Below are 13,924 nucleotides of genomic sequence, written 5' to 3' on the forward strand. Positions count from 1 at the left end.
CTTAATATTTTAATTATCGATCTACCAACAATTGCATTGATGACTAATGATGAGTGAAAACTTATAATTTAAAAAGAAAATATCCACATCATAAAATTGAAATACAATAATCACTTCCAATTATCTTGAATTGATATGTGAAACTTATGCTTAGATCCAATAGTAGGTACATTTTGATACATAAGTACATGACATATACATATGCCCGTCGCTCACATTTGATAGGTACGGAGGCACTACACTTGTTAAGTCAACAATTTCAGCAATCTAAACCTCAAATATTTGAGCACGTGTCACCTCGTTTCCAATCTCACTTAATCTACCCTTGTTATGTGAACTTTTGTGTGATTTCTCCCCTCTTGGTTTCAGACAAATGGGACATCATTTTCATGGCATCTTTTTTAATAAAAATTGGCTTTTGAAACCAGCAAAAGAGTGATGAACCCCACCCCCCTTTCCAACATACTCCCTCCGTCCCATTAAATATGCAACACTTGGAAATCGGCACGAGATTTTATGCAGTATTATTTTGTGAGTTAATGAAGAGAGAGTAAAGTAAGAGAGATGAAAAAGTAGAGATAGAGTTATTTCCATTTTAGGAAACGTTTCATTTTAATTGGGACAATCCAAAAAGGAAAACGTTTCATTTGTAATGGGACAGAGAGAGAGAGTACATTAAATTAACATTTATAGTTCAATCAACGTTTGACTATTCACCTTAAATACCAATTTGCCACCTGGATTTCTCTTAACTCTTACCATTTGACGATCAAAATACAGCTTGAAGAACTTCATTCTTCGCCTTGTTTTAGGTAATACTATTACTTAAATATGATATGATTTGCATAAATACACACAGCGTGGGAAATGGCCAACCACTACTCCACAAGTCATCGCGTTTAGCACTATTTATTTCCAGAAAAAAAGAACAGTTTTTGATCGGTTTCCAAATTCACAACTGGGGAGATCGATAGATGGAGGCGGAAGTTGTAGAGATTCTATTGCCGAAGAACAAACCGAATCTATCGCGGCGAGATTCTTGGAACGAAGCGAATCTAGAGCTGAAGAGCTATGGATCAGGTCTGAAATGGGTGTTTCTAGATTATTCTAGTCTCTGGAGAGCTGGGCTCTCGTGGTCCGTTTTCTTTGTGCTGAACATCGGCGTTCCCCTCGTCTCCCACTTCGTATTCTCCTGCTCCGACTGCGATCCCAGCCACCAGCGGCCCTTCGATGCAATCACTCAGCTCTCCCTCTCCCTCTTCGCCGCCATCTCCTTCCTCAGCATCTCTTCCTTCGCACAGAAATACGGCCTTCGCAGGTTTCTCTTCCTCAATAGGCTGTCTGAAGAAACTGAAAAGGTTCAGCAAGGCTACACTCACCAGCTTCATGTAAGTTTCTTCTCTTCTTCTGTTAACTACACCTGGTGTGGGGTATATAGACTAAATGAACTATTTCTCCTAACATACTAGTCTTTTAGGTTGAGTTCTCCTGTTTGGTCTGTATCAGAATATTTTTTTTTAATTGGCAATATGTATGTATGCAGAGATCGATGAAGCTGCTGTGGGCGTTCGTGCTCCCCTGTTTCTTAGTAGACAGCGTGTACAAAATATGGTGGTTTAGCACAGGAGGAGACCAGATTCCATATGTGTACAACATCTACCTGAGCAAATCCATCATCTGCATCCTCCTCATGTGCTCGTGGCTCTACCGCGTATCAATCTGCTTCCTCTTCTGCGTCCTCTTCCGCCTCACCTGCTACCTCCAGCTCCTCAGACTAGACGAGTTCGCTAAGGTCTTCGAAAGAGAATCCGAGGTGGCAACCATCTTGGTGGACCATCTCAGCATCAGAAGAAATCTCCGTGTCATTAGCCACCGGTTCAGGCTCTTCATCTTGTCCACTCTGATCCTAGTCACCATAAGCCAATTCGCTTCCTTGCTCGTCACCACCGAGCCTAGATCAAACGTTAACATAGCCACAGCAGGCGAACTCGCGGTACTAAAAAAACTCTCATCGTTTTATATATAAATGTTTAGAATATGATCTAATAGTGGATGTGTTTTATTGCAGCTATGTTCGATGACATTGGTGACAGGGTTGTTTATCTGCTTGCAAAGTGCTGCGAAGATCACGCACAAGGCGCAAGCAGTTACGTGTTTAGCTGCTAAGTGGCATGCCTGTGCCACGATCAGCTCGTTCGATGAATTAGACGACGTGACTCCTCCGGCTCAGATTGCTTCAGCGGCCGCAGCTGTTGTGGATTGGGATACGGATAATGAAGAAGGGGATGGAGATGATGTGTTGGATAACACCAACTTAGTTCCTATTTATGCTAATACTATTTCTTACCAGAAGAGGCAAGCTCTAGGTCAGTCTTTGTGGTGGAACCATGCCATTTTTTAAAAGAGGGAACATCATTTTAGGTCCATGAACTTTGCCAAAGTATTATTTTAGGTCCGTAAACTTTGAAAATCTTATTTTAGGTCCGTGAACTTTGAGTTAGTATCATTTTAGGTCCTTTTTACTATTTCCAAGTTTTTTTGGACGAAAATACCCTCAATACCTTAAAATATATATATTTTTAATAAATTTATCATATACTCATATTTTTTTATAAATATCTTTACAATATATTTTTGTCAAATTTTCTAAATATAATTTGACCTTAAATATTATCACTTAATTTTGTGACATGCAAGTAAAATTGCTTCTTCAATTTTTTATATTAATTTTTTTAAAAATTGAATAAAGAACTTTTCTTTAATAATAAAAAAATTGAATAAAGATCTTTTTATAAATATATTTACAATATATTTTTGACAAATTTTCTAAATATAATTTGACCTTCAATATTATAATTTAATTTTGTGACATGCAAGAAAAGATCTTTATTCAATTTTTTATTATTAGAGAAAAGTTATTTATTCAATTTTAAAAAAATTAATATAAAAAATTGAAGAAGCAATTTTACTTGCATGTCACAAAATTAAGTGATAATATTTAAGGTCAAATTATATTTAGAAAATTTGACAAAAATATATTGTAAAGATATTTATAAAAAAATATGAGTATATGATAAATTTATTAAAAATATATATATTTTAAGGTATTGAGGGTATTTTCGTCCAAAAAAACTTGGAAATAGTAAAAAGGACCTAAAATGAAACTAACTCAAAGTTCACAGACCTAAAATAAGATTTTCAAAGTTCACGGACCTAAAATGATATTTTGGCAAAGTTCATGGACCTAAAATGATGTTCCCTCTTTTTAAAATTTAATTCTACTAGACTTGTTAGTAAATAAGTGTGTTTTGATGCAGTCACATATTTCGAGCACAACAGAGCTGGGATGACGGTGTATGGATTTATGCTGGACAGAACTTGGCTGCACACTATATTTGCCATACAACTTTCACTCACACTCTGGATCTTGAACAAGACTATTGGGATTTCCTAATTTTTGTATATACATAAATGGTGATTAGTGAGGTTCAGTTTTGGTGATTTTACTGATTTCTGTAACATTTACCTAATCAATAATTTCATTACTGTAACATTTACCTAATCAATAATTTCATTAGGGTTGGTAGTACGTATTAGAAGTTTTGAGATTTGAGATATATTATGCTTGGGATTTTGTTTGTAGTGAAGAACGTTACATAATTATACTGCTGCTAAGATGCTAATATTAATGTAAATTTCGTCTTTTAGGTATATAGATCACCTTTTCCAATTTGTCTACTTGATTACCTTTGATTCTGTATTAAATGAAACATATCCTCTTTTGTTATTAGGGATGGATCTTGATTCTTGTTTATTAGTTGTTGCATTGCCTAATTTACGGAATTACTTAGTATAAATTTTTTTGAGTTCTAACTCACAGAAGCACAGATTTTTCTGGATTAGTAATCCAACTTTTTAAGTTTCAACTATTAATTACACAAATATCTCTCCGGATTACATTTTGATGTTGGATTCAAGCGGAGATTACAACTCCATTAAATTAAACAAAAGATATCCAATTAAAAATCCATTTAAATCGAACCATCCGAAACTGAAAGCAGCACTAACTAATTTATAAGTATCTGTATAGCATCTCTCGCCTCTTGGTCCTCTATGCACTGAAGGCATGCACACGGTTCAAAAACCGTTGGTTCCACGGTTCAAAAAAATAATGAACCTGAACCGGGCCACCAAGTGGTTCAAAAAACCGCCGGTTCGGGCGACGGTTCAAAACAACCGGTTTCGGGCCAGTTCGGCGGTTCGTTGTTTTTTTTGCATTTTTCTTCTTTATTTATCCATGGAATTTGCGTAAATAAAATTCAAAAAATCACGAAGAAAATTATTTTATTGATATAAATTTAAACGATGCTACAAGTTACAACATTTACAAATCACAAAAGACGTCTTAAACAATAAATTTAAATATTTGTTATTTTTTTCATCGTCTATTTTTATCATTATTATACAAATTATATTAATTGTTATTTTTTTGCACATTTAAATCTAATTATTTAAACATGTCCGCATTCTATAAATATACAAATTATGAGCAACATGACACATTCAAATTTAATTAAACTATTATAACTAAACTATTCTAGTTGATGCTATTATTAACTATAAATTTTTCTTAGAAAAGGAATTATGATAAAAATAAATATAAAAATAGTAAATAAAAAAATGTAAAAAATAAAGAAAGTTTTGTCTTCGACATTGAAAAAAGATTATTGAATAATCTAAACATATAGTTATAAAAGAAAATACTTCAACATATTTTGTCCTACATCGAAAGTGAAACATAAAATATTCAAGGATGTCTTTATAAAAGAGAAACAACAAAAAATGGTTTCTTAGAATACAGAGGCCCAACAAATAAATATGGAATATCATAAAATTTTTGTATTTATTTTTTTTTGAAAATTAATTTTTAAGTTTTTATAAATAATAAATATATATTTTTTATTTGAACCGCCGGTTCAAACCGTTGAACCGGCAGTTCCGGTTTCTAAAAATCATGAACCTGAACCGAACCGTCCGGTAGTTCAAACCGCCACCGGTTCCGGTTCCGGGTAAGTAAAATCGACACAATTAAATGTAAAAGTTGTGCATTGGAAATTGGCAGTAACTGCCAGTAATACGAAATTCAATTCTTAGCACAATGCCACAAAATTATTACTACTAAAAGAAACAAAATCCAGATACACGCCTACTCCTACACGCGCCGCCGCACTGGATCTAGGCCGTCGAAGGAGGAGTTGGAAGGAAGGGCGGAAGAGGAATAAACGGTGGCAATTGAAAAATGGGGGGCAGAGGACCCAGAGGAGGCAAATGCGGCAGAGGACCCAACGGAGGTAATTGAAAAATGGGCGGCAGAGGCAGTGGCAGAGGACCCAGTGGTGGCAATTGAAAAATGGGCGGCAGAGGACCCAGCGGCGGCAGAAGAGAGTCAGGCTTCACACTCGACGGAGCACTGCATTCCAAGAAAACAGACATCACACACACATTCATATATACACCACATAGAGCTATGATCAAATGCTAACTAATTCTCAATGCAACATGTAAATTCAAATATCAACACAAAGACATAAGTATATCAACGGTCTTGTGTTGATATGTTTATATATTTGTGTTGTATTTTTAACATACAAAATTGAGATTCTAGATTGAAAATTAGTTAGCATTCTATTCAATGCACATAGAATTAGTTGATGAATCCGAAATGAGTGTAATAATAAAAAAGGCAGAGGCTTACAGGCAAATGAGGAGGGGGTAGAAGGCGGGGAGATTGCAGATGTCGGGAAGCAGTTTGGCCTTGGAAGGGAGAAAGGTGGAGGTGAGGGGTTTAAGAGCCTCGCACAAAGTCTTGGCTTCGCCTAAAGCAAGCAACTGTTTGGCTGCAGTGCAGCAGTTCCCTCCCGGCGCCGTTGGATTAGGATTCCGCAGGAAGTTTGCGCATTGGAGTATGGTGGAAGCCGCGCTTATGTAGTCCGCCGCCTCCGTCGTCACCGCTAATGCAACCAACAATGTTACCAACCTTGCCATAACCGATCTACCCATATTTAACTCTGGATATTTTTTCTGTGTGTTTTGGTGTGGTGAGTGCTCTTTATTTATACTATAAAGTTGGTGCTTGAGTATTGAATTCTTTTTTCTATTTTTTGAAGGTTGTAAATGCGATTGAATCTTTGATTGTGGACTGTGATTTCAATTCGATTTGATTGTTGTAATTGGAGTGGATTTTGGTTTGAATTTGGTATGTGGGTGGGTGGGAATTGATGTGTGGATTACGGTTTTTGCTCACTGATCATGGATATTGATATACTGATTTGTAATTAAAAGCCTAATTTACTGTATTTCATTTTAAGTAAATTTAATCATATAAAAGCTTAATTTACATGTTCCTATTTTAGGTAAATTTACTCATATTCCACTATATTATTAAAAACTTACAAAGTTACATCTAGTCAAAACGAGACTAAATATTATGGAGGGAATAACCTTTTAAAGAAGTATAAATAAAAATGTCATAATTAAAAAAAAAAAGAAATACGAATTTGAAGTGGTTATCTTTCAAAAACTTATTTAGAATTAAATAGTGGCAAGCAACAACTTAATCCAATCTTTGTGCAGTCCCGAAATGATTTATATTATTTCATTTTAAAATATGTCACTTAAAGTGACATATATTTCTGAAAATATGTTTCTTTTATGTTTTCAATCGACCTGCCTCATTAATTCTTTTATGTTATTCTATGTCCTATTTTATTTTTTTATTTTTTTATTTTTGGTTTGCACACTAATATTATTGCATGACATTTTATGCTGAAAAATAATCTTTTGATTTGAATAATACAAAGGGATAGTTGTGAATATATCAGAAGACTTTGTGGGGTTTTAGCCCATATTATGTTTAGTCTTTGCGGCGAATAACTCTTAGCCCAAATACTGTGATGTGAATTAAGAACAAAAGGCTTTAGAAAATTTGGTTTGGTAAAGTATATGACACATTGATCAATTGATTTGAGAATGAAAAGATAATTTAATTATCATCCAGAAAGGCAAAATGTGGTCATTAAGGTGTGACTTTGAGAATTTGGGGTTTCAATTTTTTCATTGTTAATTCATCTTCACTAAGAACGGTTTCGAAATCTTAAAAATAGAGCATATAAACCCAACTTGGCGGATAATAAAACCCTAGCCAACAGCACTTTGTTTGAGCCATGGATACATAGTAGTACTACTACTTTTTTTTATTATTGATTCACGAAGATCTTAGAGCTCGAAAACACAATACTTGTCAGATATAAGCATTAATTCCCCCTTGTTTTGTTTCCACCACTTGTCAAAGCATGCTCATATCCTGCATATTGAATCAAAAAAATATTAACCTTAGACGAAGGTAGTGAAATGAATGAAGATGGAAATATAAAATGAAGGGTGGACCTGTCGCAGTCAATGTTAGGAGTAACAGCAATGGAGATGGTAACATTGCAAAGCTGAGGGATCAGCTGAGCTTTAGTGATGTTAACAGGGAAAAGCCTATAAAGTCCCTTGAAGCACTTGCATATCGCCTGGCGATCGTCGCTCGACTCCCTCTCCAGCTTCTCCAGAGACTGCACTGCGCTGCAGCAAGTCGCGCTCGGCGCCTCCTCCCCGCTCAACATGAAACTTTGGCACGGAAGCACCTTCGACACCGCATCGCCGCACCTGATCGCCGCCGTCGCACGCCAAACGACCAGGGCCATAATTACCGCCGCAAACACCCACCTCAATGACCTCATCTTCATCTTCGAATCGCTGCTGTGTGATCGGCGAGGAGGTAGTGCTAGTGCCCCTTGCTATTTATAATAACGCTTCAATAAGTGAGGTGGTTTCTGGTTTGAATTTCTATCTATAATTAGGTGTTGTGATTAATTACACTTTGTCATCTTTTACCAGAAGAAATTTGTATTTTCTCATTTTTTACCAGAACAAATTAAATACTCCATACACCATGCATGTATTTTAGACAACCTACCCAAAATTTTGTGACTTCCTCAATTTTTATTTACTTATTTAATATGATCATAATTGAGCTGAAATAGCAAAATTTTAGCCATCTTGAGTCTGTTAAATTTGGTGATGTGGGAGACGAGACATCGATGGTCTCAGATGCATATCTTATCTTACCAAATAATGAGGAAAATAATTGATAATATGAAAGCGATAGAGATAAGAAAACCGATTTCGTTCTCTGATGCTGCAGTTTGAAAATCTACATTTCTAGAAATTCTGTGAAGTAGTAGTATATAAAAAAGAAATACGAAAACAGATGGTGTTGTGTATTTTAGATTATAAATTTGAGGCAGGGCCAAAAGAACCATAAAGTTTGGTTAAATTCTGGTCTATCCCACAACTTTAAAAAATAGTCAATTATATCGTAACTTTGACACTTTTCTCAATTGTCCCACAGCAAAAAATTTCATCATGTTACGTTTACGAATTTATGAACGTAATGCGTGCATATCTTAAAATTAAAGACATAATTGACTAAATGTAGTAATGACGTCGTTTAAATAGCCTAATGTTTTGTTCGCATGACATATTTCGTTTGCCAAAATCATACTACACAATTTCCCCCCAATCATAGACTATGTGATAATTGAGAAATATGTCAAAGTTATAAATTTAATTGGGAATTTTTGAAAATCACTGGATAGACTAGAATTTGACCAAACTTCATGGTTTTTTTGGCCATTTACCCTAAAAAAAATACGAACAGGGAGTCCAACCCACGGAAAGGCTATAGACTGAAAAGCTCCTAAACATGAATTTAATTAAGCTAATTAAACAGAAACAAACTACTAGAGAAACAGAAAACCAAAGGAACCAAAAAACCCTAACTAATCCTAACAGTTTGCTTCAACATATGCAATCGGACTAACTTCTAAAGCCTCATTTGGTAGTCGAGTTAAAAATTGTCGTGTTAGTTATTAAATAAGTTTTATTATTTGATTTTATGTGAATAAATTGATGAGTGGGTATTTGGTATATTGATAAATTAGCAAAAGTCAAATTAATACTCCCTATGTCCGGTATTAGGAGTTCAGATCGAGTTCGACACGAGTTTTAAAATATAAAGGACATGGGTAGAAAAAATACTCATTTTTGTACTGAATAGAGTAATAAAATGTGTTAGAATTGAGTGGAATGTGGGATTTATTTATCATTTATGATATAAGTGAATAAACTTCTAATAACTTACAAACATACAAAAATAAAACATGAAATTATACTAAAATATTACTGGTGGGACACAAGTTAGAGCATCCACAACGCGTGGCGTAACCGGGCCGCGATCCGTGACGGAGGAACGAAACCGCGGAGAAACGCGTTGTAGCCGGCCGTTCCGTCCCCAGCCCGTTCCCAACCCGTTCCGAGACCCGCCACCACGAGACGCGACACGCGACGTCTCGCCACGCGCCGAGGTGACGTGGCGAGCTCTCAGGCAATGCGTGACGCCCACTCGCTGGCCCGCGAGTGGGTTTCGTCACGATGACGCAATAATTCATTTTTTTTTTAAAATTGAATTTAAATAAAAAAAAATTTACAACGGTAATGTTACCGTTTTTTATAGCCTTTTTTCAATTTTTTTTTATTTCTTTACTCTATAAAATACTCATATTTCATGCAAGGACACGCGACTCTAGCGCCCACACTCAACTCCAAGAGGATCTAATTGAGCACATTTGGGAAAACTTTGGCGGATGAAATTATTAAATTGTGTAATTTTATTTTTTAGGAAATTATTAAATTATGTTTTTTTACGAATTTTATGTTGTAAGTTTATTTTATTTAATGAAGTGTGTTTTTTTTAATTGAATTTGGTTGGAAATAAAATTAAAAATGAAATTGAATGGATAGTAATTTAAGGAACGGTTAAGGGACGGATAAGGAACGGAGGGTTGCAGGTTCCGTTCCTTAGTTAAGAAATGGAGTTAAAAAGTACAATGAGGCCCGCAAATAGTAGTTTAAGGAACGGTATATCAACAGCGTTGTGGATGGCCTTAGAGACATAAAAAAATGGGTTAGATAGAGGAGCTCTCCGGTGTGGCAAAGACAACAGTTATATATAGTTTGGCTCGTGATAGGAACTAGTATTAATATGTATATGCCAGATGACTCATATGATATACAGTACTTACTTGATTAATTACTCTTTTTACAATTATTACTCCCCCCTCTTAAATTTCGTTATTTTTCGGTTGAACACAAATTTTAAGAAATGTAATGGAAAGTGGCTTGAAAAAAATAGTAGAATATGCGTCCTACTTTTAAATATTAGTTTTATAGTAATAAAATGTGTGTGAGAATGAGATAGTGAAATGTGGGATTCACTACAAAAAATGGTAAAAAGTGAAATGTGACAAATTTTATGGGTCGAACAAAAATGATATTATGTGACAAATTTTCAGGACGGAGGGAGTACATAACACATCATCAATTATCAATTATATACTCAATGTAACTACCGTCAATTAAATTAAATGTCTAGGCAATAATCAAAGTAGATTGTTTGATAGCACCGCACACATTTAATTATGGTCCCTCTTCCCTCACATCCATTATGAAATAGTAATTCTCACGGGATTTAAGTTCATGTTTGATTTCTACATTGCACTGTGATCTTACTAAGGAGACAATAAACACGAAACTATCCGGTTACTTACGGTAATGTAAAATGAATAGAGTATTATTGTAATAATGGCATTATTTTATTGTATATACAAAAACCTTGTTCCTTTAACATTCCGCGTCGTATATATGTGTGTGTCGTTGGACTTGGATTGGTACTGATTTGATTTGATTTAATTTCTTCTTTACGAAAATGTCAGTTTAACCTATCGATTAATGCATGACTGGTATTGTTACCTTGAAAACATCGAACCAACGTCTGCAATCCATCGTGATCTCCGAAAGCGTCTCAGCTGAGTCTGAGTAATGGAATGGACCCACGCGCAAACTCCACTTTTTTTTTTTAAATTCTTTTCTCTTTATCTTGGGGGACTCTCCAAACTCAGAAACAAGAGGACATTTTTTTAAAGGATTCATGGCTGTAAGTATTTTTTTCATGACTAATTAGGTTAATTCGATTTTTGGCTTTTACTCTTTCAATCAAATTCGATTGGCTTGAGTAATTACAAGTCGCCTTTGTTGGTGGTGGTTACATATGGCTTTGCTTTTAGTGAAAGATGAGTATGAGTTGAGCCATGTTCTCCGGAATTTGCTGTTTAACTGAACTTTATATACAATAAAATCTCTTCATATAGTAGAAATGTGTAGAAGTTAAAGCATATATATCTAATGGTAAAGCATCTTCATGTGCCTAAGTTCGGAAACTGGGATGGTGACAACGTGCCATACACCGCCTTCTTTGAGAATGCGCGCAAAGAAAAAGGCAGCGGGGTTAGAATCAATCCAAATGATCCACAGCAGAACCCGGAGGCCTTTCTTCAAGCTGTTCCAACATCTCTCAGTAGATAAGGAGCCATCACCAGTGTTGCCAAGGTTTGGTAGACACAGAACCACTTACGAACAGCAGGATGGTAGCCGTACCACAATGTCTTCGGGATCAAGCAGTAATGCTACTTCTGCCAATCCAGTCCTTAAGCCCAACCATCACCACAAAAAATCAGACAGTAACAATGCTGATGACTTTGTAACTACTATTCCACTTATTTCTTTTTTTGTTCAAATATAGTCATACAATTGTAAATAGTTAGGCTGACTACACCTTTAATAGAGGGAACATAGATAATCCCAGTTTGGTAGCATAAATTAATTATATGTTTAATACTAAGTGTTGATATAACCACTGCAGTAGCACAGATCAGTGTCGGTTCCAAAATTCGGGCAATGGGACGAAAAAGATCCGAGATCAGAGGAAGGATTTACTGTAATTTTCAACAAAGTGAAGGAGGAAAAACACATAGCTGCAGCCAAGTTTCCTCCTGTTCCACTACATACTACCAACAATTATCAGCCTAGCCGCGAAAAGGAGACCAGAAAGGTATGCTTTTCTTTGCATATTTACCCAGAAATGAAAATAAAAAAAAAAAAGTGCAAGAAAAAAGGAATCAAATTCATCTTTGTGACACAAAATATGAATATTGGTTTTTCTTGTGTTTACTTAAATGTGCAGAAATGTTGCTGCCTGTTTTGAGGAGCAAAAACATGGAGGTTGTTAAGTTTGTTAATGCATCGAATTTCTATGTTTTCCAATTGCAGTTTTCTATAGCACATGCATGAATTTTCTCTTATCTCAGAGACGGTTAGAAAACATTTTTTAACTGAAATTAAAATTTTCTTTCAGCAGTTTGGAAGCTAATTTATTGATCATGTTGAGGAAGAACAATCTTTAGTATCAGGTTCCCCAATACAGTTAAGAATCATGCGATGGAACATTTTACGACACCAACTATTTAAGGTTATTTTTGTTGAAATTTCAGTCTGTTCTAATCAATTATCCAGATGGTTGGTACGTACTTATATGGTACAAGTCGGTTTAACAATATAACAATCTTCTAGTGTTGGAATAAGGAAATTAATTAATGGGAGAACAAGAAGGCAAGTGATGAAGATATGGCAAGAATAAAGAAGGAAATCAATGAAGATTATGGAAAATCAAATAAAAAGGATATTAGTATAATTAGAATATATTTTCCATGTTTAGCTAGAATTAGAGTATATATATAGTTGTGTAACCATGGAGAGAATAGAATTCAAGTCATTCACAATGTAGTCTTTAAAGTTCTTCCCGTCTTTTATTTTCCGCATTATATTTTCTAACATGGTATCAGAGCAGGTTCGATCGCTAGGATCGATCGCTGCCTCTATAGCAAAAAAAAAAAATCCAAAAAAAACCCCTCAAATCCCTAATTCCCTTTCTAAAGCAAGAAACCCCTAATTCCCTATTTCGTATCATTCTGAAATCCACAATGGGAAGAATTTCCTCCGCCGTAGAAATCCCCTATCGCCGCCGCCTCAATGGTGGATATTCACCGGACTCCCGCAACTATCCTTGGCGCAATCGAAGCTGCAGCTGCAGCCCTAGCCCCATCCATAGGGGAGGTCCGAGCCGCAACCGTCGTTTCAGCCGGAGCCGGAGCCCCACCGGAAACGGTCATAACAGGTACCGTCGTTCTTCTCCGGATTACTCTTACCCTAGTATCAAAGGCACCAGAAATTCGAGCGAGAGAAGGAATTATAGCTATGATAATAGAAAAACATCTCATCTAGATCGAGATAATAGAAACGAACAGCATGTTGAATCTGATTCTGATGAGGAATTGAAAGGCCTCCCCTACGAAGAGTACCACATGCTGAAGCATCAAAAATTGAGAAAGTCGCTGAAAAATTGTATTTGGAATTGCACTCCTAGCCCCCCTAGGGGACCAGATGAAAATTCGGATGCGGATGCAGATCCGGAAGAGGATTTTGGAGGTGAAGATGAGAAACATAGTAAGGTGTTGAAAGCGGAAGTTAAAAAACCAAGAGAGAGAGTCAATCTGAATCGGATGTTTCTGCATCTGAATCCGATGATTCTAGGTCGAGGAAGGGTAGAAAATCTGTCTCCGGGAAGAAAAGCAGGAGATCTCCATCGTTATCTGAGAGTGGAAGCGAATCCGCATCAGAATGTCGATGAACAGGCAGGTAATTGGAGTTGGAAAGAAGGTGAAACCAAAGAGGCCAGATCGGCCCTGTTGGAGAAGGGAAAGGTGGCTGCATGCCCGACGCCTCTCCTCGATCAAGTTAAGAAAAGAAAAAAGAAGTTCACGGTTTGTCCGGCCGAGGGAGAGAGGAAGAATGCGACCGAACAACTCCTCTCCAAATCTATAATAGTCGTGAAGGCCAAAGATGACCCAAAGGCGCAGCCCATATG

General features: G+C 36.0%; 4 protein-coding genes across 4 annotated transcripts; 2 read left to right on the plus strand and 2 right to left on the minus strand.

Annotated features, from left to right (window-relative positions):
• The first annotated feature begins 770 nt into the window (after positions 1-770).
• On the plus strand, positions 771-3,787 carry LOC121741043. The gene is made up of 4 exons (XM_042133727.1): positions 771-1,388; positions 1,544-1,993; positions 2,069-2,366; positions 3,318-3,787. Exons 1-4 carry the CDS (start codon positions 975-977, stop codon positions 3,452-3,454), a joined length of 1,299 nt encoding a protein of 432 aa, XP_041989661.1. The 5' UTR covers positions 771-974; the 3' UTR covers positions 3,455-3,787.
• Positions 3,788-5,751: 1,964 nt separating this feature from the next.
• Positions 5,752-6,060, minus strand: LOC121810703. The gene has a single exon (XM_042211451.1). The coding sequence runs from the start codon at positions 6,058-6,060 to the stop codon at positions 5,752-5,754; it is 309 nt and encodes a 102-aa protein (XP_042067385.1).
• Positions 6,061-7,356: 1,296 nt separating this feature from the next.
• On the minus strand, positions 7,357-7,748 carry LOC121810704 (non-specific lipid-transfer protein 3-like). Its single transcript, XM_042211452.1, has 2 exons — positions 7,447-7,748; positions 7,357-7,363 (listed from the first exon to the last, which is right to left on the minus strand). Exons 1-2 carry the CDS (start codon positions 7,746-7,748, stop codon positions 7,357-7,359), a joined length of 309 nt encoding a protein of 102 aa, XP_042067386.1.
• A 3,598-nt stretch (positions 7,749-11,346) lies between these two features.
• LOC121810705 (RPM1-interacting protein 4-like) lies at positions 11,347-12,205 on the plus strand. The gene is made up of 4 exons (XM_042211454.1): positions 11,347-11,502; positions 11,585-11,701; positions 11,867-12,052; positions 12,185-12,205. Exons 1-4 carry the CDS (start codon positions 11,347-11,349, stop codon positions 12,203-12,205), a joined length of 480 nt encoding a protein of 159 aa, XP_042067388.1.
• Positions 12,206-13,924: the final 1,719 nt, after the last annotated feature.

This window comes from Salvia splendens, chromosome 7 (genome assembly GCF_004379255.2).
Source record: "Salvia splendens isolate huo1 chromosome 7, SspV2, whole genome shotgun sequence".
NCBI lineage: Eukaryota > Viridiplantae > Streptophyta > Magnoliopsida > Lamiales > Lamiaceae > Salvia > Salvia splendens.

Bases quoted from the DNA above. Each gene is read 5' to 3' on its own strand.
- LOC121810705 (XM_042211454.1), top strand. From the start codon at position 11,347: ATGGTAAAGCATCTTCATGTGCCTAAGTTCGGAAACTGGGATGGTGAC. The intron at 11,503-11,584 runs GTTCCAACATCT...TACGAACAGCAG, and splicing joins CGGAGGCCTTTCTTCAAGCT to GATGGTAGCCGTACCACAAT. The intron at 11,702-11,866 runs GTAACTACTATT...CCACTGCAGTAG, and splicing joins GTAACAATGCTGATGACTTT to CACAGATCAGTGTCGGTTCC.
- LOC121810703 (XM_042211451.1), bottom strand. From the start codon at position 6,060: ATGGGTAGATCGGTTATGGCAAGGTTGGTAACATTGTTGGTTGCATTA.
- LOC121810704 (XM_042211452.1), bottom strand. From the start codon at position 7,748: ATGGCCCTGGTCGTTTGGCGTGCGACGGCGGCGATCAGGTGCGGCGAT.
- LOC121741043 (XM_042133727.1), top strand. From the start codon at position 975: ATGGAGGCGGAAGTTGTAGAGATTCTATTGCCGAAGAACAAACCGAAT. The intron at 1,389-1,543 runs GTAAGTTTCTTC...GTATGTATGCAG, and splicing joins GCTACACTCACCAGCTTCAT to AGATCGATGAAGCTGCTGTG. The intron at 2,367-3,317 runs GTCAGTCTTTGT...GTTTTGATGCAG, and splicing joins CCAGAAGAGGCAAGCTCTAG to TCACATATTTCGAGCACAAC.